This window comes from Brachyhypopomus gauderio, chromosome 4 (assembly GCF_052324685.1).
Source record: "Brachyhypopomus gauderio isolate BG-103 chromosome 4, BGAUD_0.2, whole genome shotgun sequence".
Taxonomy (NCBI): domain Eukaryota; kingdom Metazoa; phylum Chordata; class Actinopteri; order Gymnotiformes; family Hypopomidae; genus Brachyhypopomus; species Brachyhypopomus gauderio.
In genome coordinates, this window is record NC_135214.1 from 12,958,436 (window position 1) to 12,983,343 (window position 24,908).

Here is a 24,908-nt window from a genome sequence, read left to right on the forward strand (position 1 = left end):
TTAGGCACTTAAACTAAATTAAAGTATTGAAGTCAAAAGAAAATGATGACCATGGTGATGATGATTAAAAAAATAGAAAACTCATAGTGAAGTAAATTAAGATCACTGCAATTGGTGGAGTGGACAAGGACACAAAATGGAATGGAATGGAAGTGGATAATTAGATGTTACATATCCACCTTCTACGTTGAGCTGTGCAGAGGTTCTCTGGGTCTTGCCATCTTTACTTTTCATGGTAGAGGTGTATGTTCTCTGGTCGTCATCTAATGATGTCCTAGACTGATGATCTGCAGCACTTTTTATGAAAGATGTAGACAATTTCACAGGACCTTTTGAAGGGATCCTTCCTTCTGATTGGTCAGGTAAATACTGTGATTGTGTCAGGGAATCCATGACATAAGTCAGTGGAATGGGATCAGGTAAAGTGGCTTCTTTGTGAGAGCCAACAACAGTTTTTACGAGTGGAAGCTCTTGCTTATATTCCACCAGTAAATATTCTGACTGGTCTGTGGTTAAACATTTATCTCTTTCCTTGGTTAGTGAAGAGGGTTCTTGAAAGCTGACTTTAGAAGATCCATTAATATGCTTACTTGTCTTTCCAGAAGATGTGGATGTTTGATGAACATCAGTATATTTTACAACTGATTTTGACAGTTTTGTGTCAGGTATGATGTCAAATGTAAGAGTATCTCTTGGCAGATCCTGATCTTTTGGGATCTCCCTGAAAGTCTCTATAGTCTCAAACTGCTGAATTTGTTCACTGGTCATTTTTGTACAAACTTCATCACTCACATTATGTGTTTGTCCAAGTAAATTATCCTCCTTTTGTGTGGTTAAATACATGTCTCTAATCTGGTTATCTGCAGTAAGATCTTGTAAAGTGACTTCTTCTACATGAGAAGCAATAGTAACATTCTTACTTGTCTTTCCAGAAGCAGTCAGTGTTTCCTGAATCTTACCACTTTTTAAGACTGAGTTTGAAAATAATGCTTGAGATTTTTGTGGTATGTATTCAAAAATAGGGAATTCATTCGCAGCAGTATCAACTCGTTCAGCAGCAATTGATGGTTGCTGAACCTCAACGCCTCTTACAACTGACCTTGATGATGTCGATGACAGTTCATCAGGTTGGGTTTCAAAGACAGAAGAATCAGTAGGCAGGTTTTTTTCTTGTTGCACCTGCACAGGTAAACATGACTGGTCTGTTGAGGAAAGGTTGTGTGGGGTAAGAGTAAGAGCAGTGGGGTCTGGTAAATTGACTTCCTCATGAGAGCCAACAACAATGATCTTGCTTGATCTTCCAGCAGGCATTGATGGTTGCTGAACCTCAAAACCTTTTACAGACGATTTTGAGCATGTCATTGAAGTTTTGTCAGGTGTGGTCTCAAAGACAAAAACATCACTTGGCACCTTCAGAGATTGTTGGATTTCCAAACTTGGTTCATTTCCTGATAAAGGTGTGTCTGACACTTTACTAAGTGCAGTGAGGTCTGGTAAAGTGACTTCGAGCAAGCCAGTAATTTCATCTGTTGTATTTCCAGAAGAGGTTGGAAGAGGTTGCTGAACTTCAATACTTCTTAGAGCTGATTTTGTTCCCATCACTGAAGGTCTCATTAGTGTGCCTCTAAAGGCAGTAACATTACTGGGCAAATCCTTTAATTGCAGGACCTCCACTGGAAATTCATGCAGTGTATGTTCAAGATCATGAAATCTTTGGGTTTCCAGACTGGTTCGTTTAAAAAAAAAACCTTCGGAGCTTGATTTGCTTTCTCTATCAAGATCTTTAAGAGATGAGTAATGCAGAAGAAAATGTTAGATAGAGAGTAACTCTAACCAAAAAAAAAACTATACAACATGCTAAAAGGAAAAAAAATACTATACAACATGCTAAAAGGAAGTAGAGGGGAATGCTTTCTAGTGTTACATAAAACCAATTATGGTGAGAAATGTTTGGAAACAGGAGAGTGGACCACACTTCACAATTTGTAATGGTATATTTCTTTACCTAATGGTAAATAAACTTTTATAATTAAATGTATGAAGTTAGTAATAGTGGCTGAAAAGTTTTGAGTCTCACTGAGGAAAATCAGCGAGAGGCTTGTTGAACAAACCATGTGAATCAATAATTAATGATGGTGCATTATTCCAAGATAGTAATCTACTTTAATCTGAATTACCTTCTGTGGTTACAGCAAGGGTAGCTGTGCAAACTGCTTCTCCAGCGGTATTGGTTGCTTTGCATGTGTATTCTCCAGCATGCTCAGAAAAAGCATCAACTATAATTAATGTGGCAGTGTTTGTCATTTCATCGAAATGAAAAACAACATTTTTGCTTGGCTTTATGGAATCGTGGCCATGGAACCAGCTGATCTCTGGTTTCGGCATGCCAGACACACAGGCATGAAATCGAGCCACTGCCCCATGAGGTACAGTGCAGCTAATGATGGGCTGAATAAAATTAGGCTTTTGACCAATTGGCTCCTTCTTTATGCTCTTAATGGTTGTGGAGAGACTGGCTGAGGCATGCCACTGAGAGTCCACATTTTGTGTTTTTCCTGTAGGGAAGTATTGATTTGTCTTCAGCCAGTGCACAGATTCATGTTTATCAACTTAGTTTCATACAATCCAAGTCAGACAAATGCAAAACACTTCATTGGGAAGAACATATGGATTTTCAGAACATGTGAAGTGTGTCCTTTGTTTTTGTAGCTAAATCACCATAATTGAATAATTTTACCACAATGCATCAGTAATAAATTAAAATGCAAATTACATTTTTTAAAGTGCCTTAGCATTCATTGGCAGAAATATAGTTGCAATCATAGAAACATGCAGTTAAAAGAATCTTCCAGTCTTCCATCATCTCACCTTCCAGGTTCAGTACAGCAGTGCAGGAGACCATTCCAGCAGAATTGCGAGCCACACAGCTGTATTCGCCCTCATCCTCAGGATAAACTCTGGCGATCTCCAGCAGGCAGTTATCATCAAACTGGGACATTCGGAAGAAGTTTGACTGCTTGATCTCTTTGTCTTTGCTATACCAGGTAATTGTCAGATCTAAAAATGACACCACCAAACATAAATGATCAATTCATTGTGTGTTTGTATGTATTGTATGTATTTCTGTATACACCAAACCAAATGTAACCAAAATGTAAAATAGTAATGCTACACACATACCTTCTCCAGACACCCGACACTGGAATCTGGCAGATGTTCCTTCTTTAGATGAGGTGTTTTGTATTGGAGATATAATCACAGGAGGGGTCAAAGGTGCACCAGTGTCAGGGGAAACCACCTCTGGAACTACAAAGAAGAATAGTTATTAAGAACGTTATTTTCAAAAAAAGAAAAAAAAAAAACAATAATAATTAAAATTATTGGGCATGGTTTAAGGTTTAATCATTTTCCAGAAAAACCAACTGCATCCAAAATTACTTTTATACCCAAATCATTTTAATATTGCATATTTATATCAAAATATTTTTACTTTCTATTTAAATTATTTTTACATACTTGTATGCACATTTTTAGCCAGTTTCTATCTTATATTTACCTTCGACATTCAGTGAAGCAGAGCTGGTGGCCTGACCATAGTCATTTTTGGCTTCACAAGTATACTGAGCTGCGTCCTCGGGGAAGACCTCAATGAGCAGCATACTGTGTTCATTGCCCTCTCTTAGGAACTTGCACTTGAATCCAGAGGAGAGCATCTGAGAGTTCTTATACCACGACACCTGAGGCTGAGGGACGCCAGTCACTTCCACAGAGAAACGTGCAGGTTTTCCAGCCTCTACAGACAGAGGCTCCATGTGTCTGAGGATCTGGGGAGGCTCAGGGACTGAAAACAACAGAAAATGGTAACATGAAAAAGACACAACTCAATTACAAATGCATATGTTTCATATCTGCCACTCATACACTGATCTTGTATGCTGCAAGGTTGGATTTGCCAACAAGTGTAGTTATTTGGCAACAAGTTCAGGCTTTCTATCATCATTTCTATCTATCTATTTCTATCATTTCTATCTATCACCTAAGCAAAACATCAGTGAATTGAACATTGAATCCTTTTCCATTGCCAACCCTAACTCCAACAAAGTAATATAACCAGAGACTGTTTAAGTGCCTTTCAGGAAGTTATCAAGCAAAGGCATCAGATTCTAACTCTGCCATCAAGTGAAATTCAGTGGGAATTAGATAAAGAACAACACACTCTAAGTCGGGACTATAGCACCTCAGCCTGAAAGCACCAGTCTGCAGCTCATTTGAATCTTTCCTGCTCTTACACACATTACTCAAAAGCATATTGCATGTGAAAATGATTGCAGTTTCCAGATGTAAACACAGCAAAATAAGCAGTGGATATGGAATAAAAGTAAAATTTAGTACACTACAGTAGTCATTTTGTACAGTAACAAGACTCACTGTTGACATGAAGTGTGACCACACTTCTGTTTTTCCCAGCAATGAAAGTGTATTCTCCAGCATCACTCCTGTAGGTTTCAGTAATGGTCAAGCGATGAATTTTCCTAATAGTTGCGTAGCTGAAACGCTTGTCTAGTGCAACTTGGATTTCAACACCGCTTCTCATCCAGCGGCCTTCAATGTCATCCTCGTTGACCTCAAACTCCAACACCGCTCGCTGCCTCTCTAGTACCTGGGAAAACAGAGTTATAATGATGTAACAGAATTAAATGGTGACCATGCCTTTTGGCAGATTCGAAAATATTTGTGGTGAATGGCTAAAATAAGGATATTTACAGTTATATCTTTTTGAGCAGGTTCAGTAATGCGAACATCCTTGCCCTCTACTGTGAGGTGAGCTTTAGAAATACTTGATCCAGCAACCACGCAGTACTCGCCCGTATCTGACATGCGAACACTCTGTATCATCAAGCGCTGTATGTATCTGTCTGTGGAAACTTTATACCTGAAGGGTTAAGAGGAAACAGTTATCAGAACACTAGACTTACTGAGTCATAGAACTTAAAATGTTATGACAAAGTTCTGCACCTTTCTGATATTTCAATTTCTTGTCCATCTTTCATCCAAGTCACTTGGACATTCGGCTCAGAGAGCTCACATTCAAAGATGGCCTTTTTCTTCTCTGTAACCTTGATGTCTTTGATGTGTTTGGTGAACTCAATGACACGAGCTGAAGAACAAATAAAGTATTGTCATAAAGCCACAAAGTTTCTTATTAAAATTTCAATAAATAAAATAAATATTAAAAATTAAATATACCCTCAACAAAAAAAACATACCCTCAACAAACAGGTTTGCAGATGTCTCAGCAGATCCAGCCACAAACTTGTAATCTGCACTATCACCAAAATTCACATTACGGATGGTGAGCGTGTGAGTGAGTTGTCTAGAACGGGTTTGGCATCTATCAGTAGATCTAATCTCAACACCATTCTTCAACCATTTGTAGGTGATGCCTTCATAGTTGACCGTTACTTCAAATGTTATTGTGTCCTTCTCCTGAGCATTGAGGTCCTTGAGCATTGAAGTGATGAGTATAGCTTAAAGCAGGAAAAATAAATATTATGATAACCTTTCAAATACTTTTAACACAAAGTATTTTGTGATTTTTTTATTCCTTTTCATTCAACAATAAAAAAAAATGTATCTGTAGACAAACTACTGTTAACTTACGGTTAACAGTCAGTGTAGCAGACACTCTGTCGTTTCCACACACGAACGTGTACTCTGCAGCGTCGTCCCTGCTGGTGTTCATGATCTTGAGTTGGTGGAGTTTGCCCTGCACCACAATTCTAAACTTCTCACTCATCTCAATCTCAACTCCATTTTTCAGCCATATGGACGGGACATTGAAATGTGAAACTTCACATTCAAAGGTGGCAATGTGGGTCTCTGCAACCTCAATGTTCTTCATGGTTTTCGTGACCCTCAAAGCTGAAAAAATCATAGCATTAAATTGGGTTCTGCATATGCATATGTAAATTGGGTGAAAGATCAGATCTATAACTATTATACTTACACTCAACATGTAAAAATGCACTACAGTGCAGGTGTCCTACTACAGCCGTGTATTCTCCTGCCATGTCCTCTTCAACATTGGAAATTACCACCTTATGTGCTTTCCTCTCTGACAATATCTGAATATTTTCAGTTTGCTTGAGCTCTTGGTTCTTGAACATCCACTTAACTGGGATATTATCATGGGATAAGCTCAACTCAAAGGAGGCAGTGGAATTAAGCAGTGAAGTCACATCTTTTGGCTTCTTCACAATTTTAATTGCTGTGAAACAACAGGACAGTCAGTTGTCAAAACACTTGCACCTCTTGCACCTTATTCAAAGCCAAAATAATGAAGAGGAACAATCAATGGTGAACTTACTCTCAACATTTAGTCTAGCATTAGCAGAAAGCTTTCCCAATTTGAACCCATAAACAGACTCATCCTGGGTGTTACAGTCTTTGATCTTTAAGGTGTGCACCATTCCATCTACTATAATCTCATATTTATCACTTGGAGGAATTTCCACTCCATTCTTGATCCACTGGGCACCTTTCACATCCAAATGGGTCAGTTCCAAACTGAACACTGCTTCTTGTGTCTCAGTAACAGTTTGGTTCTTCAGTGTCTTCTTGATCTTCACAGCTAAAAAAGGGAAAAAAAGATTATTAAGGACAGATGTCTTTCATCAGTTCAGCTGCAGCTGTGTAAGTTCATAAAATATATTATTATATAAATCATTATTATATTTACCTTCAACTTTCAGGTTGGCTGAGGTCTTAGAGTTTGCCACCTGGTAAGTATACTCTCCAATATCTTGTGGTCGGGTGATGACAATGACAAGGCGTCTCACAGCACCAATCTCTTCACTCCTTATATTGTCACTAAAGCTAACAGGATGTCCATCCTTAAGCCACTTGCCCTCAGCAGAAGGGTTTGCAACTTCACACTCTAACTCAGCAGTCTGGGACTCAACAACAGTCACATCTTGCAGGGGTCTGTTTATGGCCCCACCTAGTGGAGAGAAACAAAGCATAAATGAGAAAGAATCTTCATAAATTTAGAGTATCTGGTACTTCTTTATCATATGAAATGAAGCACAACATGATTAAAGGAAGCATACCTGATACAGTAAGCTTTGCACTTGATGTCTTCTCACCAGCTGCAAAAGTGTAAACCCCTTCTTCATCCTTCATGGTATTGATAACTGTGAGGACATACTTTGTGCCCTTGGAGTCAATCTTATATTTGGGACCAGCTTTGAGAGGTTGATTTTTAAAGGTCCAGTAAGCATCAATGCCAGAGTGAGATAACTCGACCTCAAAGGTGACATTCTGGGTTTCGGTACAAACACGGTCCTCCATGTGCTTTACAATACTGACCTCTAAATAAAGCAAAAGGCAATGTTAAGGCTAAGACACCAGTTGCATACAACTATGATCTAGTTAGATCTGCATGTGATCAGTTATAACAGTCATGAACTAGCTGCTTGTATATTGTTTTGTTTAGCATTTCTACAACATATTTTAGGTGGTAAAGACAGTAATGTGACTTTTTAGACTGCTAATGTATTTGTTATAATACTTATGCTATTTTTTAATAAAGAATCCAACTTTGACATTGAGTTAGAATAAAAGGGCAGTGTAATGACAGGTTTACCCATTGTGGGTATGTCACTGCTTTATTCCGCAGAAACACTTACTCTCGACAGAAAGATTGCATTTTGAATCAACTCTGCCAACAACAAGTCGATACTGTCCTTCATCAGATGCGTAGGTCCTGTTCAGTACTAAGCGCTGTTTGGAACCCTTAGCAACCATCTGAACTCTGTCGCTAGCCGTCAGCAGTTTTTCATTTTGGTACCACTTCACAGAAATAACGTCAGCAGCTGAAATTTTAGCTTCTAGGACGGCCTTGGTGCCTTCCACTGTGCTAACATCCTTTAGTGGAGTTACAATACCAATGGCTGTAAAAAGTAAAATTTAGAATTTTGAACCATTAAATACATACTGAAATTGAACCATTCAATACATATAAAATTTAAGATTAAGCTGAAATTAAATTCAGAATTACTGAGTAGAAGCAGAGACTTACTTTGCACAATCAGTTTTCCTGCAGTGGAAATGTCATGAGCAGGAACAACAAAAGAGTACATTCCGGCATCGTCGTCTTTGGTGACATTTTCAACCAGGAGTTTGTGTACAACTTTATCAATAATTATGTGAACCCTGTCAGTAGCAGAGATTGGTTGCCCATTCTTCATCCAAGTTCCCTCCACATTCTCCTGGGAGAATCGCACTTCAAGTTGAGCAATATCTCCTTCACAGATGGTCAGGTCAGAGAGACCTTGCAGTAGAGTAACTGGTCGCACTGCAACATGAGGAAAAAAGGCATTGTATTTTTGTCATATCTCTCAAAGACATCATGCATAACTAAATTAATTAATTAACACTGAAATTAATTGTACAAAATATAACTTACATTTCATCTTCAAGGAGGCACTGGTCTTTAGATTGCCCACTTTGAAGGTATATTTGCCTTGGTCTTCCTTCTTCACATCTTTTACACTCAGGCAGTGACGTCCACGGCGGGAGGACATAACATATTTAAGGCTTGGGGTGATCTCTTTGTTTTCGAAGTACCAGGTACCTTCAGCATCCTCTCGGGACAGTTCACACTCAAACTCCCCAGAGTAAGTCTCCGGTACTTCAATGCTCTCCAGATTTTTCAAAATTTCCAATGGTGCACCTAAATAAAAATCCCAATGTTTATTTAACAAATTTTAATGTATTTTAATTCATTTAGAATTATTTTAATATTTTTTATATGGAAGTCAGTGCACCGTATGTTCTGCAAACACTATCAGGACACTGAATCACGTCTTGTTTTAATGTTAATGCAATGATATAGTAACATATTAAAGGAACAAAAAGATCATTGATCTAACCTTCAACATGGAGTCTCGCAGATGTTCTTATGTGGTCATCCTCAATGAGAGCACAACTATATTCAGCATCGTCACTCATGTTGATGATAAGCACAGACAGGAAGTGCACCTTTCTGTCAGAGTGCATTCTGTATTTGTCCCCAGAGAAAATCTCTGCATTGTTCTTTAACCATTTCACCTTGACAAAAGGCTCATTGGTCTCACATTCAAAGGTCATAATGGTGTCCTTCTCTTTGGCATACATATCCTCCAGTTCTTGAGTGAAGCTGATAACTTGTTTGGCTAAGTAATTTGGACCAGAAAAATAAGAGATGATTTTTTTTTGCAGATATAATGTAGTAAGGTGTGCAAGCAGTGTCAGTAGTGGTACATACCTTGGACCAGCAGGAAGGCATGACTGGAGGTCTCTCCTGCAATGTTAATGGCTTTGACCATGATGCTAGCTGAGTCTTCTGCTTCAACATCTCTAATAACCAGCTCACATACGTGGTCCTCAGGCCAGTACCAATAAATGCGGTCTGATTTTTCTAGCAATATGCCATTCTTGAACCACTGGCATTCTGGATCTGGTTTTCCAACAACTCTGCAACGAAAGCGAACCTCTTCACCAAGGCCAACAGTCTGGCTCTGAATTCGTTCAAATATTTTTGGTGCCTCCATGCTAGGAGAGAGAGTTATTTTGTCAGGTCTGATAGTGGGAATGGTTAGTTTGCCTTCTTCTTCTAACTTCTTCCTCTCAGATTCAGGTATTTCCTTGGTCCAGTGTAGAAGCTCCTCCTTTCTTTTCTTCAACATTTCTTCATAGGACTCATCCTTCTTGCGAGATTTAAACTCCACTGAGGAGATGGCTTCATAGTAGCCCTCTTCAGTCCTGCGTTTGAATTTGCTTCTCAATTCCTCTGTCTCTTCTGGAGATCTTTCATGAACAACTCTCTCTGCCCTCCTCAGTTTTACCACTTCTTTGGCTTGTGATGGCTCAGCAGGTTTATCCACCTTCACAACATCAAAGGATACTTTACCGGGCTCTGGACCAGAAACTTCTGGACCCTTTACCTCAGGAGCACGCCGCAGGATTGACCGGAAATCCTCCCTCTGTTTGATCTCCAGCTTAACAATATGCTCAGCTGTCCCCTCAGGGTTTTCAGCTAATACTTTGACTTCACCTGAATCATAAGACTTACAATCTGTAATCTCTAGGTAGTGAATGCCATCATACAGTAGTCTGAATCTTTTGCTCTTGCGAATAAGTTGTCCATTGAGGTACCAGTTCACTTTTGGGGTCGGGTAGCCAGTAACTCTGCAACGGAATTTTGCAGTTTCCCCCTCCAATACACTCATGGGTTCTGGGAGTAAGACAATCTCAGGCTTCGTTTTTTCCATCAGCTCTTCTGTAGAAACACCTGATGGAGCCCCTTCATGAGCAATACGCTCCATTTCATCAATTCTCTGTACCTTTCTACCCTCTGGCAACTGACTTTCCTCAACAAGACTTTTCTCATCTTTCACAATCAGGGTAGCAGAGGTCTGATCAACACCAAATTTGTTGGTGGCTCTGCAAGTAATGACACCACTGTCTCTAGCATAAGCAACTTCATAGTCAAGACTGCAATAGCCAAATTCATTTATCATGCGTAACCTGTTAGCAGCTTCCAAAGGTTTCCCATCATGCAACCACTCAACAACCATGTTGGGATCACCAATAGGGGTCAGTCTGCATTCAAAGTGCACAGGGCCAAAACGCTTGAGTCTGACTGAGGTCAGTTTCTTTTTGAAATGAGGCTTCTGCTGTTTCTCCTTGTCATAAAGGTCACCCTCCTCCCATTGCTCCTGACCATAGCGCAGATGCAGCGGCTCCAGTTCTGGTGCAGCAATTTCCTTAGCTTTGTAGGTTCCCTTAGGAATAATGAGTTTTCTTTCTGGTTGAGGTTCAGCAAGCTCCACTTCAACATTGACTCTGCACCGAGTTGTATCTCGTCCAGCTTTGTTAATAGCTGTGGCTGTGTACCATGCACTATCAGCACCCGTGGTTTGGGGGATCTTGAAACGTGCCTCACCCTTTGTACCCTCAATCCTGAAAAATGACAGAATGTTAACAATTTCATATATGTAAATAATTTTATTATAATATTAAGATAGATGACTAAACAAAGATAATTTTGTCAAACGGGACACTCACTTAATATGAGGGTACTTGTGAGGAGAGATGATGTCACTGTTTTTCAGCCATACAATGTCAGGGAGAGGGTTTCCTATGGCTTTGACAGCGAGTTCAACCAAAGTTCCCTCCTTGATGCTAAGATTCTTCAGCTTTTCAATAAATTGTGGTCTAACCAAGTTTTCTTTAGCTGTAAATTACATATGAAATTAGTACATGGGGCTACTAAGTTCTATAAACTGTTTAAAAAAATTATGATAATTTGAAAAAAGCTTGTGGCATTAGTAAGAAAACCTACCTTCTACAGTGAGAGTCATAGAAACAGTGGTTTTTCCAGCTCTGTTCTGAGCAACAACTGTCCATTCTCCAGAGTCTTGAGGCATAGCAGGACCCACAATCATTGACTGTGTTCCATCTTCCTTCACCACAATCTTATGAGTGTAATCATTAACCACTTGTTGTCCTTTTTAAAAGTAATAAGCAAAAATCATAATGATAAAGGTGTTTTTTTTGCTTTGTAACATCACAGCATTATTTTGCAGAAAATACACAAACTAATCATACAGGACAAGGAAAAATATTATAAACCTATAAACATTCTTACCATTGTGGAACCAGAAAGTGTCAGGCATGGGTCTTCCAACAACTTTCAAATCGAATCTAGCAGTTTGTCCTTCAGAGCACCTGAAGGATGATGGCTTCATAACAAACACAGGTTTGTAAAGCCTTTCCAGCTGGGACTCGTCTGTCTCGTCGAGCCTACGAGCAGGGGAACGGCTCACAGAACGACCTGGTGAGCGCCCAGGGGAGAGGCTAAGTGACCGTGCAGACATGGGCGATTCAGACCTAGAAGAGGAATTTAAAATTCAGGTCCGAAACATGTAGCATAGTCAGTAAAACGTATAAAAACTACATTATTTATGGAAACCTGTACACTGCATTAAGTACCAAACAATTTCAGTAAGAACTTACTGTACTCTCCTCACGGCCTCTGCCTGAGGATAGTAGGGTTGAGCAGAAGCTGTAGACTCCACATAGAGTTTCCCTGAGCAGACGGCATTGCCCTTCATGTTACTGGCTAAAGCTGTGTAGATTCCTTCATCTTCTGGAAGCACCACAGGAATACGCAGACTGGTTCTACCATCCTGAAGAACCTCCATCTGATAACGGCCTCCATGTTTGATACGCTTCCCATTTTTGTACCACGCAATCTATGATGAGATCAGGAAGGGAATGTGGCTTCATGAATATTTACAATATTTTGGATACAAATTATATCAGGTTTAAGGAATTCAGGAATGAAAAAAATATGATAATTGGCTTATGCTGCATTTTATTCTCTCAGTGATATGTGGTTATTGATGTTAGTTAATGCTGTTCAATACCTTTGGCAAAGGAGTTCCTTCCATTTTGCAGTGGAAAGTAACCCCCATTCCTTCCATGATTCTGTAGCTTTTGACTGGAGTGCTGAATGAAGAGCCTACAGCTTCATGCTCAGCTACGTTCATTAGCATCTCCTCTCCATCCTCTATTACCAACTCCCGATAGGTAATCGTTAAGATCCGCACCTCAATCTCTTGGATTATTCTCTGCTCAATCGCAGAGATCTGGAATTCCTAACAACAATAATAATAATAATAATAATTTTTAGTTTTATCTTTTATTTGGCTTCTGTTGAGAACACGAGACTAAAATTAAAACATATTTACCTTCTCTGTGATAAATGTCTTCATCAACTGTGCCTGTTGAGCCAGTCTCTTTTGCACCTCAGGGGGTACCTCTGCCACTCTGGGCTCTGGTACTACTGCAGTCGTTATTTCTGTTTTGTATGTCACTTCCTGTGTTTTCATATAAGCTTCATATTCCTCTGTAAAATTAAGCATGCATGCAGATGTTACATTACCTGAAGGGGTTTTGACATTTGGATGATACCATACACTTGAAACGTTTCAAAACCATGCCACTGACCTTCCTCCAGGAGGCTGATGGAGGTTGATACTTCTCCATGCTGATTCTTGGCAGAGACTGTGTACTCTCCTGCATCATCAGCAAAAGTCATGGAGATCTCCAATTTGCATTCCCCTGTGTCTTTACTGTAGATAACTCTATATCTAATGAAGAGGAAGACAGGTATAAGTTTACATTTATGTTGTGTGAACTGTTTATTGTAAGTAAAGTATACATTTTTTTAATTATTATTATTTATTTTTTATAGGTCATGTGACACTACAGATTACCTGTATCCGGTGGTAATTGGAACACCGTTCTTCTTCCAGTAGATGTGGGGTTTGGGGCTCCCTCCAATCTGGCAACTGAAGGCCACACTGCCACCTTCCACCAGTTTCTGTGTAACTGGCTTCCTCACAAAAAATGGAGGTGCAGCTGCTCCGACGTCCACAGTCTCGGGCACAGCACTCACGTCTGAGACAGCCTCTTCTTTTGGCTCAACACTAGCCATAGCAGAATTGGCACCATATGATTTCAGTGATCAGAAATTGCAGATGATTTCATTAACTCATGCTTTTTGTGATTTAACTACTTACGGTTTCTCCACAGTAATCTCTTCTCGACTCTCAATTTCTTCACATACTGAAAAATATGTGGGCAGCGTGAATATGATTGTGGGCAGGAAATGAGGGATTATGAGGTCATTTTTCATCCATTCCTAAATGACACTGTATAATAAAGTGTCTCTTAATTGTATCTTTTAACATGAGTTCAACTGATCAAAATATAAAGCATTTATACCTACCTTTCACAAGCAGGTAACAAGACGTGCTGATAGTTCCAGCCTCGCTGGTAGCAGTGCAGGTGAATCGACCGCTGTCCTCAGCAAAGGCCTCTCGGATCACTAAACGCGCATATGTGTTCTCATATGTGATCTGGAAGTCAATGGAGCTCTCAATCCTGTAGTCCTCTCTGAACCACATGATTCCTGGTGTGGGATGGCCAGTGATCTGGCACTCCAGAGTTACTGATTCTCCCTCAGTAACGGTCATGTTCTTCAAGCCCTGAACAACAGAACAAAAACGAATTCCACTTATTATACCACCAGTATACAAAGAAAATATAAATAAATCCCATAGATATATAAACATTTATGATCAATAATTATAAACATGCATTAAAATGGCATATTATCTTTTTGAGGCTGCAATTAATGCACAATGTGAACTTCAAAACAGACAGTAGCAAGAAAGAAACAGTACTACAAGCAAAAAATAAACCTGTAAATACTTACAACAGTAACTGTTGGAGGCATAACTGGTTGCTTGGCTTCTGGGGGAACTGCTGCCTGAAGGACATACACAAAACAAATTATTTATTACCTTGGAATTATGCGCCAGTGGAACCCGAGTTAGAAATTGGGAAGCTTGTTAAAAAAAGAGAATGTTAAAAGAGAAGAACATGTCTCTAAAATGTAAAGACAGAATGACAAGTGGAATCTGCGATTAGAGAAAGAAGGTGGATGGCAAGGAGAAATCCCCAGTTAAGCAGATGAAATCTGTAAGAAAGAGTGTTAGAGTTGGGTTTACTCTATGTGACCACACAAGTGACTGATTATTTGACCAGACAACAAACATCTGCAAAGAGTCATTCGTGAGATTATTTACAATCATTAGCTTGGCTGGCGAGCATCACGTCAAACTACAAACCTGTATATCCCATTCTCCTGCATATGAAGCACCTATCTGTCTCTGTAACTCTGTGTCGAAATGTGACTGATATTTCTCAGTAATATCTCTAAAAGGAGGATGGGTTGGCTCTGGAGTCACTCTTGTCTCCACGCCCTTATAAGTCGGAGGCTTGACAGGCTTGATGATCTTTTGAGCACCAGAAGTGGAGGACAATTCTTTGTGCAGAGTGGCAATTGCAGAGCCCGCTATCGAGACCTAACCAACCCAAGGAAAACAACATCATCACCACTGACCGTAACTGAGAGTTTACTTTTGTGTCATTAGCCACTCCAAACAGGAATAATTCATGAAATTGTGACTTCTAATGGAGTATGGGATGGAATGGATGATATTAAAATGTAGAAAGTTAAGTATTAAACAGGTGAATCCTAATCTGTATGAAATAAATTGGGGGCTACAAACTAACAAATTATTATTTTTATTTTATAATGGAACGGACTAAAAGAAATGATATTAGGATGCATGATGTTAGGGTTATGACTAATGCAAATTTCATTCACAATAATTATATGACTACTCTGGAAGTTTTTCTTTTTAATTTAAATTTCAGGCAAGCAGGATATACTGTACTTTAATGAGTTAAGTAAGATTCTTTGTCGTTTTGGTTTGTCATAATTTCTACCTTATGTTGCTTGTTATTATATCCTCCAGTATCCAGTGTAAATGTTAAGATCCAGTTCTGCTTGCCTGATATCATGCTTACCTCATAGCTATGTTCGGGTTTAGGGACGGTAACTTTTGAGACTGTGAAATGTGGCGTGGGAGATGGTGCAAGGCCAGTCTCCACCTGTGGTCTAATCTCAGTAGTTCTTGGGATCTAGCGCAGACCAGTGGAGATAGGGTTGACATGTTGGAAACACAGCATCAACTCTCACTAAATATAAATGTAGTCCTTCATGGAGGCATAAAAAGACTCCTAACCTGGGTGACATGAACAGTCTTTTCAGAGGTATCCCTCAGCATGCCAGTAGAAATGTGCAACTCTTCCGTTCTACTTGTGACCTGTTGCTTTGCCGTTAGCTCGGTCTGCTGTTTAACAGCGATCTCTTCTTCAGTCACAGCACTCTCAACATGCACAGGCTTTCGAACACGTGCCTGATCGACAGCAGCAAGCACCGTAGCAACAGCTCCCGCCTTCATACCATCGCCCTGGCAACAACAAGAGTGAAATCTAGCACATAGATAGGAACCATAGCATTGACTAAAGACGCAAAATAAATCCACACACACCGGGGGTGAACTCAGTATCACAGTCAGTGTGAAATTCAACCCAGTTCATCGAGAATTTCATCTGATGTTAGTAAGTGGAGTGTCCAATGGTGAATCACAAGAAGGACTAAATGGTGAATCATGTGTAGTGATCAATGTAGTGGTCACTATATATTGTTGAGTGGATACAGTGTTAGGAGGTGATTTCATTTGATGGGCCATTTCCACAGAACCTTGTAGTGTTTCCTTCAGAGTATAAAATATCCAGTGCACTACTGTGCATCTCAACCACTCAGTGTGAGGTTAGTTGACATGTTACACTTAAACACGGTGCTCTCGTGGTCACTCTGTGAACGTGATGAGAGTGAGATGATCAAATACAGCTACCTGCTCCTGAGAGACAAGTGTGCAGGAGGCAGAGCTGGTTTCCATAATTTGCTCAGAATGAGACCCCACGATCTCTATAATGCTATCCTGCTCATGAACCTCCACAGACGAAACCTCCGACAAGGGCTTCACCTGCTGTGTCCATGACGAAAATAATCATAGGCTCAGCTTGACCATAAACAATATGAGAGGTCAAATTAAATTACAGGTAATTTTATATATATATATATATATATATATATATATATATATATATATATATATATATATATATATAATTAGATATTTAAAAATGTGTGTTAATCTATATGTAATTGAAACACAAGGTAGGTGGCATAAAGTATCGTCATGTGGTGTGGGAAATGTGAAAAGCACTTTCTTGACTGTTTTGTGTGACATCTACAGATATTTCAGGGAAGGACCAATGAAAAACTCTCATCAAAGGGACAAACACACATTAAAATGGGCCACAATGGAAGCTAAAAGTTTAATTTGTGGAAGTCGATGAAATCACAAAAAAAATGGAGGTGAATGAAAGGGTTGGACAGATGACCATATCACGGAGTGGCCAAACTACCTGGTTGATCGTAGGAGCAAGGATAGCAGTAGCAGTACTGCTCTCTACAGCAGGAGGCGCTGTAGGGCCAGAGGGACCCTGGCGGTTACGAGCCTCGTCTACTGCTGCCACAACCGTGGCAACAGCGACAGATTTGTCATCCATGCTTTGCTGTTCCTTTTACACATGCAGGTAAGATTAGGACGCAAGATAGTTTTAGTCTTTGTTCATATAGCAGTTGCTCAGCATTGCAGGTACAGACCTACTTTATCATTAGAAATACCACAAACAATCACTTTGCATGCTTCTCTTTTTTATGTACTTGTATTAATCCATGGTAGCTTTACAAAATGTCTGCAAAATATCCGATCTGAAAGCTCAATCCGAACAACCAAAGGTAAGAAAAGATTATGGCATCTGCTATGGCATATATCATCTGCTCCTTTCCACACATGCAAAGCAATTTAGTTCACATGTAAATGCGACCCTCCGTACCTCTTTGGGGACAGGTGGTTGCGGCTCCACAACTGCTGGTTCCCAATGCATCTCTGTGCGGACCTGGGCCTTGGCCTTCATGCTGGCCACATAGCTGGACTCCGACACGTAGCCTGCCTGCTTCCATGGTGGCAGGACCTCAGCACCCAGAGCGACCTGCTTGCGAGTTAAAATTGGAGACTTGACTGGTCTAATGGGCGATACTGACAGTCTTGTGGAGGGTGATACAGCTCTGAAAGTTAAAGAAAAAAAAACAGCGGGTGAGGGTGTTTTCAAATAAAAAGCCACAATGATCAGTTACATTTACACTTACAAATAGGTCCATTTTTTAGGCAATAATGGTAGAATAATACGACTTTTCCTCATCAACATTCAATTAGCTCCCTTCTCCATTCTTATCAGTCTCCATTCGATCAGCAACTTTTGCTCACATCTCATCCAGCCAGTCCAGTTCTACTGAATGACTGTTACGTCTTCATCACTCGTTCCCTCTGTGATTCTTATGTTTCAGTTTCACCTTGGCGTAATGGTACACCCCCCTTTAATTTATTAGAATTTATTAGAGTTTCTCTAATAATTAAGTCTGGTTATATTCCCCGATGTTGGATCTTCTGGCGTGAGTCATTCTGTCTGTTATCCGTGCTCTAGTCTCGCTTCTCCTTCGTGGTTAAAGTTATTGTCTGGATGGGTATAGTGTTTGTTCTTTGTCCTTGGTTGTTGATTCATACTCATCTATCGTTTCCGTCTTTCTTAATCCTAGTGATGGGCAAATGAAGCCTCATGAAGCAATGAAGCTTTCCAACCCTTTGCTTTGCAAAAAGGTTAATTACTCGAGGCTTCATTCATCACTCACTAGTGACATCTGCTGGTGAAACTGTAACAGCCTTGTCATTCAGTTGGATCATACTTTCAAAGATTTGTAAATGCAATATTGTCACAAAGTTTCCATCAAACTCATGTTTAGTAACAGGAGAATCAATTAAATCATACTTAATTGTCATGTTTTAATTATTAAAATGATTTGTAGCCAGTCTAATCCTTGACCATCAGTGGTTGTGTTGGGTTTTCTTGTATGTCATGGACTTTTTTGACAATGAAGATATGTTGTACTTTACTATATTGGGAATTGAGTGATTGTTGAGGCAGACTGAATATTTTGAGTTAGAAACTGAGTTAAAAAACAGAATGTGTTTAAAATAATCGCTTCTTGGGGCTTCTAGATCTGGTTTTTAACATTACAAATAAGGTTTGCCTCTTCCAATGGTTTTAGTCTGTTTTTGATGTGTGAATCTGATGTACAACCTGATCAAACAAAAAGAATTTAGAACGTTCCAGATTTTAAATTAAAATTAAAATTTAACCACCTACTACAACCCATGAAGCAACAGGGTTCATAGCGCTTTTATTTTGAAAAACGATACGCAAAATGAAGCAATGACGTGGCCGAGGTAATCCGAGGCCTAGGCTCTGTTCGAAATAGCATACTACATACTACTGGCGTACTGATCGAGCCCCAAATCAGTATGCCGTATGCAGTATGTGACCAAAATTAAATTTTCCAGTACGCAAAACATACCCGGATGACCTACTACTTCCGCAAAATATTCCAGTACGCGAACAGAGCTATCTTCGTGGTGTACTGCATCCCATCATGCAACACTACGTTCACGTGACCTTGTAGTATGCTTTGCTTTTGTCGCATACTGGAAACTGTACTGCATACTACTACGAGGACCAGTATGCAATATCCAGTATATACTGAGTCCAGTATGCATTATCCAGTATGTAGTAGGCTATTTCGAACAGAGCTCTCGTTTGTTGCTGATCACGTGATTTTGCTCAATATGACACAAGCTCTGAAGTGGGGCTTCATCGGACACGCCCCCTTTTTACTCGGTACACGCCTCAAAGCCTCGCTTCAGATGTCCCATCACTACTTAATCCCCTGCCACCAAGGATTAGGTGAAGTAGCCGATTGCTTTTGTCCTTGGTTTGTTTGTTTGAGTTTGGTTTGCTGTTTAATACTATCGGTTTGGTTTGGCATATGTGTATTTCCTTAGTTGTGTTGATGTCTTCGGTACGGTTGCGTATCTGTCAGGTTCATTAGATTTGTGTCCCATTGAGTTTATATCGGCATTCCTGTACTTCTGTGGGTTTGTTCTTTTGGTTTTATTTTGTTTTACTTCTTGTTTTGTTTGGATCGTTTAGCTTTCAGTGCCCATGTGAATTCTTTGATATCCTGGTTTGTGTAGTATGTTTGTGTTTTGGTCATTGGTTGTGTTTTACGCCGAGTCACTGGGTCAGCACGGTTGGCCTATACGAGGCTCCAAGTCGTACTATTTGTTCACCGTTAATTCAGAGTTGTCTCGTGTTGAACATGCCTCGCCGCTCCCGTGTGGTACGGGTCGGTACGGTTAGCCTCCAAGAGGCTCAGTGTGTCTCAATAAATTGAGTTATATCTCGCATTTGCGTCCGTTTCCTCGTTGCGAAACGTTACAGACCAATAGTATCAGAGGCAAGTGAATTAAACTATAACCCTGAAGAAGCCAGGCTAAAGCACATTTACGTAGTTTAATGAAAATCCCAAGTACCTGACAGGGGTCGGTGTGGGGGCCTTCACGTGCCTCACGGGAGATGGTGACTGCTGGCGAGTAGCTGCAACTTTAGTCACTTGGGATGGAGGGGATTTGGAGGTGGGTTTAGGAGGCACACGAGGAGGTGTCTTATGGGCTAGCTGTTGAGTTACCACGCCTCCTTCAACTTGCATCTGCAAAGCTGTGGACTCAAAGCGAGTCTCCATTTTCTGTAGATGGAACAAAAATCATGGATTAACAAGGCAGCCTTGCCCATTAATGGTAAAGTCAGTTTTGAAGGATAAGTGCTAAATACCTTTTCCACTCTGGTTTGGCGTGTCTGTGTAATCTGAGAAGTTGAAATAACTGTCTTTGTTTTCTTTGCAGGCACGGCTTCCTCCTCACCTGTGCACCAGTTGTTTAGTTTAGATAAGACACTTTAATACTGGCACTAAGGACACAGCTCCTCAAAGACCACAACACTGCAAAGTTCAACATTTCCTTGACTTGTACACATCAAAATCAGCTCGCAATAGGGTTTGAATGGGATTTGATAACTTGTAAATCAGGGAAAACAATAAACTTGGCAGTACTGTGGCCTTCTGGAGTCTAACCCCTTTAAAGTTTGCTTTAAGAGCAAATTTAAAGATGAGCAAAGCTTTAGTATGTTCACAGCTTTAAGGTATAATCCTTAGGCACAACGAACTATAAAAATGTACCTTGAACCAGTAGTTCAGCAGTAGAGGTAGCACGTCCACTGCTGTTGGTTGCATTGACGGAGTAGGTTCCAGAGTCTTCAGGGAAGGCCTCAGCTATCAACAAACTGTAAAGGTCTCCATCCTGAACAATCTGGAAGTCAGCGGAGCTCTGAATCTCAGCTCCCTCTCGGTAGAATTTCACCACAGGTGTAGGGATTCCCGTAACACGAACATCCAGTCTCACTCTGCTTCCTTGTCTCACAGTCATGCTCTGTAGTCTCTGAGTGAAGTTGGGCGGCGCAGTTTCCGCTAAAAATAAAAAGATTGAAAAAACATGACCATGAAAATAGATAAATTTACATATTGTTGCTCTTCTCCAAACCTCTGGGTTGTAAATGAAACCAACCATCTAAAGTTCTGAATGACAACTTCAACTTTAAGATATTTAAATCCACATTAAGTAAAATCACAGCCCCTATTATACATGCTGTGCCTCTCCCCAAACCACCCCACTGGGATCCCAGTTGTTGCCTAACCAGTTGAGCATCGTTAATTAATGCTCGACAGTGCTAACCATCTGTGAAACATGGAAGCAGGGGCAGAGACGCCCCTGCCTCCAGAGAGAAGTGCCTGATTTTACAGTGTGACTGCCGTCAACAACTACGGGATGAAATCTGAAGAGCACAAAAGCACAACAACTCAACAAATGCCTCAGAACTCAGAAACTGTGATTACACTTTGCTGCAGGACAAAAACAGATTTTTCTTTAAACTGTTCACTACTGAAGACAAGATCAGGGGACAAAATACCCTTTGTATTACAAAAAATTCAGACTATAATTATGCAAAGGAGTTTCAGTCCTAAATGTACTAATTTTAAGATGTTAATTTGGCCAATTACACATGATGCCCTGAAGTAAGAGTTTTTAAAAGAAGCCAATGTGACTCATATAGTTCCCCTAAAAATATATATGCTCTCAAATTAATGCTGACAGCACAGTATACAAGCAGCATATGACCTAGTAAATAACAGTACTGATTATGATTTCCCTGCTCTGGACACTTTAAAGAAATAACTAGATTAAACACAAATGGCTTGATCTGTGATCAGTGAAACAGTAACTGACTAACATCTAGTAGTTACTGACTAACTATTGGTCATTAACTACTGGATGTTAGTCAGTTACTGTAGGTACTAATTACTGAACTTTTAAACAGTATTCAGAAGACATACTCTATAGATCTAAACTTTGCACCTAGACTGAAATTAACATAGATTTAGCTTCCCTGGCACTTTAAGAGTTTGACAGCTGATCGGTTGTTAGGTGGGTCCAGAGGTGGGTAGGAACGCATTACATTTACTCCGTTACATTTACTCAAGTAGCTTTTTGGACAAAAATGTACTTGTAAGAGTAGTTTTAATATGAACGACTTTTACTTGAGTAAATATGTGCTGAGAAAAACGCGACTTTTACTCCGTTACAATCGGATTTGCGCTGCGCGCTACCGTTACTTTCGTTTTGTAAATAATTAGTCTTTTCAGTGAGAAGACTGACCAACGTCTGGGGAGCGTGCCAAGATGGACGAGTGAGCACACGCTTTCACCGAGCGCTGCGAAGTTTCAGTCTTTGTTAACAGTGGAGTTATAGTTTGTTCTTCAATAAACTGTCACTGCCTTGACACTCTTATACCACGAATAGAGAAGAGAATTTGAACATGCCTGTAAAACGCGATAGGAGCCGAACTTTGGAAGGTTCAAAAGCCTCGCCGCCTGGAGCTAATGCTAATGCCGGCAATATGCTAATCGATAGCCTGCATAGCTACGCTGCTCCTGTGACTCTTCCTGTAGTTGAGGACGATCTGGAAGACTTCCCTTCCTTTCTTGTCACTCCGAGCAAATCGCCAGCCCCAAAGAAGGTGATGTATACTCGTGATAACTCCGAACAAGCCAACGCTGATGACATAGTTGCCTCGCTGTCTGCACTGATAAATACCAGGTCTGACAACATTGAGAAAATGGTCGGTGCAAATGCGTTGAAAATTGAAGGCTTAAAGAAGACCATTGATTTTGCCTGTGCTGAAATCAAGGACATAAAAGAAAAAGTATCTACACTTGAAAAGCGAGTTTCTCATGAGGAAAGACTGGTAGAGGACTGTCGTTTAAGGATTTCTGAGCTGGAAAGATACTCACGGAAATGGAACTTGCGACTTTATGGAGTGAAAGAGCTGGAGAAGGAAAATGTACGGCAGAAGACCATTGAGATTTGTCTGGATGTCCTCCCAGAATGGAAGACCAAGCTCGCTGATGCAATCGATACAGTGCATCGTCTCGGCGCCAAGCGACCAACTGCCTCCAAGCCTAGAGGAATAATCCTACAGTTCTTTTCACGAGTCTGCAGAGATGCTGTATGGAAAGCTGCTAAGACATCCCGTTTTTTACGGGACAAGGGCCTGAGATTTGCAGAGGATCTCACTAAAGAGGACAGAGATCGCAGGAACAAATTGTGGCCCCTAGTCGAGAAGGCCAGAAAAGAGGGTAAAACAGCACATTTTGTTGGAGGCCGGGCCTTCATTAATGGTTCAGAGATTAATCCCCCTTCCTGTGGTAACAGCTGTAGCTTAGCTCTGATTTGTGTTTTTTTCTCTCATTCTCATCCTTAACAATGTGACTAAAAAACACAACTGTCTGATGCTGGCCTGTATAGGCAATGTGTTCAGTTGACCTGTTGTTTGGTTTAACTCTGCTAGCATTTCTTGTTAATAATGCAGCTCTCGGTTCCCTTTAAGTGATATTTGTATTGAGCAGTTAGTTTTCATTAGATAGTTTTTTTTTTCTTTTTTCTATTCACTTTGTCTTTGTCTATAGTTTCTCTTAATGCCAGGGGTTTAAGACAGAACTACAAACGTAAAGCTTTATTTCTGTTTGCCAAACAACTTAATACAGATTTCAGTTTTTTTCAGGAATCCCATTCCTTATCTGATGATACAAATTTTTGGAGATCACAATGGGGTGGTGAGGTCTGGTTCTCCCATGGGTCTGAGCGATCTGCTGGAGTCACCACAGCTAAAAACACCTTCTCTGGAAATGTCTTGCATTCAGACTGCGACTTAGTGGGCCACTACATTATTCAGGTGATTAGATACTATAATACTATTATTATTATTGCTAATGTATATGGCTATAATTCTAAAGTAAAGAATGACAGTCTACTTGATTCAATAGAAAATAAAATCCTCCTTTGGCTCTCTAAATACCCAAACTCTCTTATTATTATTGGTGGGGACTTCAATGTAACCTTTGACAATACAGTTGATAGATGGCCTCCAACACCATCCAACTCCAACCTGAGTTTACTGTCTGTGCCACGCTCATGTCTAAAGACTCGTGGAGACCGAGCATTTAAGGTGGTTGCTCCAAAACTGTGGAACACACTTCCTCCACATTTAAGATCAGCTGACACTGTAGATACTTTTAAAAAACAGCTAAAGACTTTCCTTTTTACGCAGGCGTTTAGTTAGTGGTGGAGGTTGCAGCCGTTGACCTTGTACACTGTATTTTATTTCTGTTTTATAGTGTGTGTTTTTGTGTCTTTGATTTATTTTATTTTATTTTCCGTTGTAAAGCACTTTGTGGCTTGTGCCTGTGAAAAGTGCTATATAAATGTATTTTACTTACTTACTTACTTAACACAGTCTTCGTCATCTAATGTAAAACTGAAGCAGATTATGGCTAAGCTTGACATTATTGATATTTGGAGAGAACAATTTCCTAACAACAAATCTTTTACCTGGAGTAATAAACTGGGAACAAAACAATCCCGCATAGATTTTTGGCTAATTTCAAATTCCGTTGAGAAAAATAAAGTCATTTGTGTTGTAAGTCATCCTTACAACACCTCTGACTGACCACAGGGCGATATATATTAATATACAATTATGTGTATCTCAGTTTACTTTACATAGATCCTCATACTGGAAACTAAATAACTCCTTGCTTGAGCATAGGTCAGTTAAAAAGGAGATTGATAAATTATCTAGCCAGTTTTGGGATAAAGCTAGGAAAGAGAAATCTTATAATTCTAACTGGGAGTTGTTTAAATTTGAAGTTGGTAAATTCTTAAGAAGGTATGGAAGTTATGTGGCCAAATCTAGAAGAGTTGAGGAAGAAGAGATAATCTCTAAAATTGCTTTGTTTTATTCAAAGT

At 39.9% G+C, this 24,908-nt stretch overlaps 1 protein-coding gene across 1 annotated transcript in view; it reads right to left on the minus strand.

Annotated features, from left to right (window-relative positions):
- Nucleotides 1-24,908, minus strand: part of ttn.2 (titin, tandem duplicate 2) — a 165,167-nt gene that overhangs the window by 135,389 nt on the left and 4,870 nt on the right. Inside the window, exons 4-40 of the mRNA XM_077002312.1 lie at nt 20,726-21,013; nt 20,323-20,411; nt 20,025-20,236; nt 17,434-17,665; nt 16,960-17,115; nt 16,383-16,517; nt 15,708-15,935; nt 15,490-15,603; nt 14,745-14,981; nt 14,330-14,383; nt 13,841-14,099; nt 13,632-13,677; nt 13,326-13,538; nt 13,057-13,199; nt 12,798-12,955; nt 12,474-12,704; nt 12,061-12,299; nt 11,693-11,934; nt 11,387-11,551; nt 11,110-11,278; nt 9,308-11,004; nt 8,934-9,215; nt 8,468-8,734; nt 8,081-8,356; nt 7,689-7,952; nt 7,110-7,370; nt 6,740-7,000; nt 6,368-6,631; nt 6,008-6,268; nt 5,662-5,922; nt 5,268-5,528; nt 5,017-5,158; nt 4,765-4,933; nt 4,429-4,660; nt 3,557-3,841; nt 3,181-3,306; nt 2,869-3,057 (exon numbers count right to left, since the gene is read on the minus strand). Coding sequence (XP_076858427.1) covers nt 2,869-3,057; nt 3,181-3,306; nt 3,557-3,841; nt 4,429-4,660; nt 4,765-4,933; nt 5,017-5,158; nt 5,268-5,528; nt 5,662-5,922; nt 6,008-6,268; nt 6,368-6,631; nt 6,740-7,000; nt 7,110-7,370; nt 7,689-7,952; nt 8,081-8,356; nt 8,468-8,734; nt 8,934-9,215; nt 9,308-11,004; nt 11,110-11,278; nt 11,387-11,551; nt 11,693-11,934; nt 12,061-12,299; nt 12,474-12,704; nt 12,798-12,955; nt 13,057-13,199; nt 13,326-13,538; nt 13,632-13,677; nt 13,841-14,099; nt 14,330-14,383; nt 14,745-14,981; nt 15,490-15,603; nt 15,708-15,935; nt 16,383-16,517; nt 16,960-17,115; nt 17,434-17,665; nt 20,025-20,236; nt 20,323-20,411; nt 20,726-21,013 — 9,108 coding nt within the window. The remainder of the gene's footprint in view (nt 1-2,868; nt 3,058-3,180; nt 3,307-3,556; nt 3,842-4,428; nt 4,661-4,764; nt 4,934-5,016; nt 5,159-5,267; nt 5,529-5,661; nt 5,923-6,007; nt 6,269-6,367; nt 6,632-6,739; nt 7,001-7,109; nt 7,371-7,688; nt 7,953-8,080; nt 8,357-8,467; nt 8,735-8,933; nt 9,216-9,307; nt 11,005-11,109; nt 11,279-11,386; nt 11,552-11,692; nt 11,935-12,060; nt 12,300-12,473; nt 12,705-12,797; nt 12,956-13,056; nt 13,200-13,325; nt 13,539-13,631; nt 13,678-13,840; nt 14,100-14,329; nt 14,384-14,744; nt 14,982-15,489; nt 15,604-15,707; nt 15,936-16,382; nt 16,518-16,959; nt 17,116-17,433; nt 17,666-20,024; nt 20,237-20,322; nt 20,412-20,725; nt 21,014-24,908) is intronic.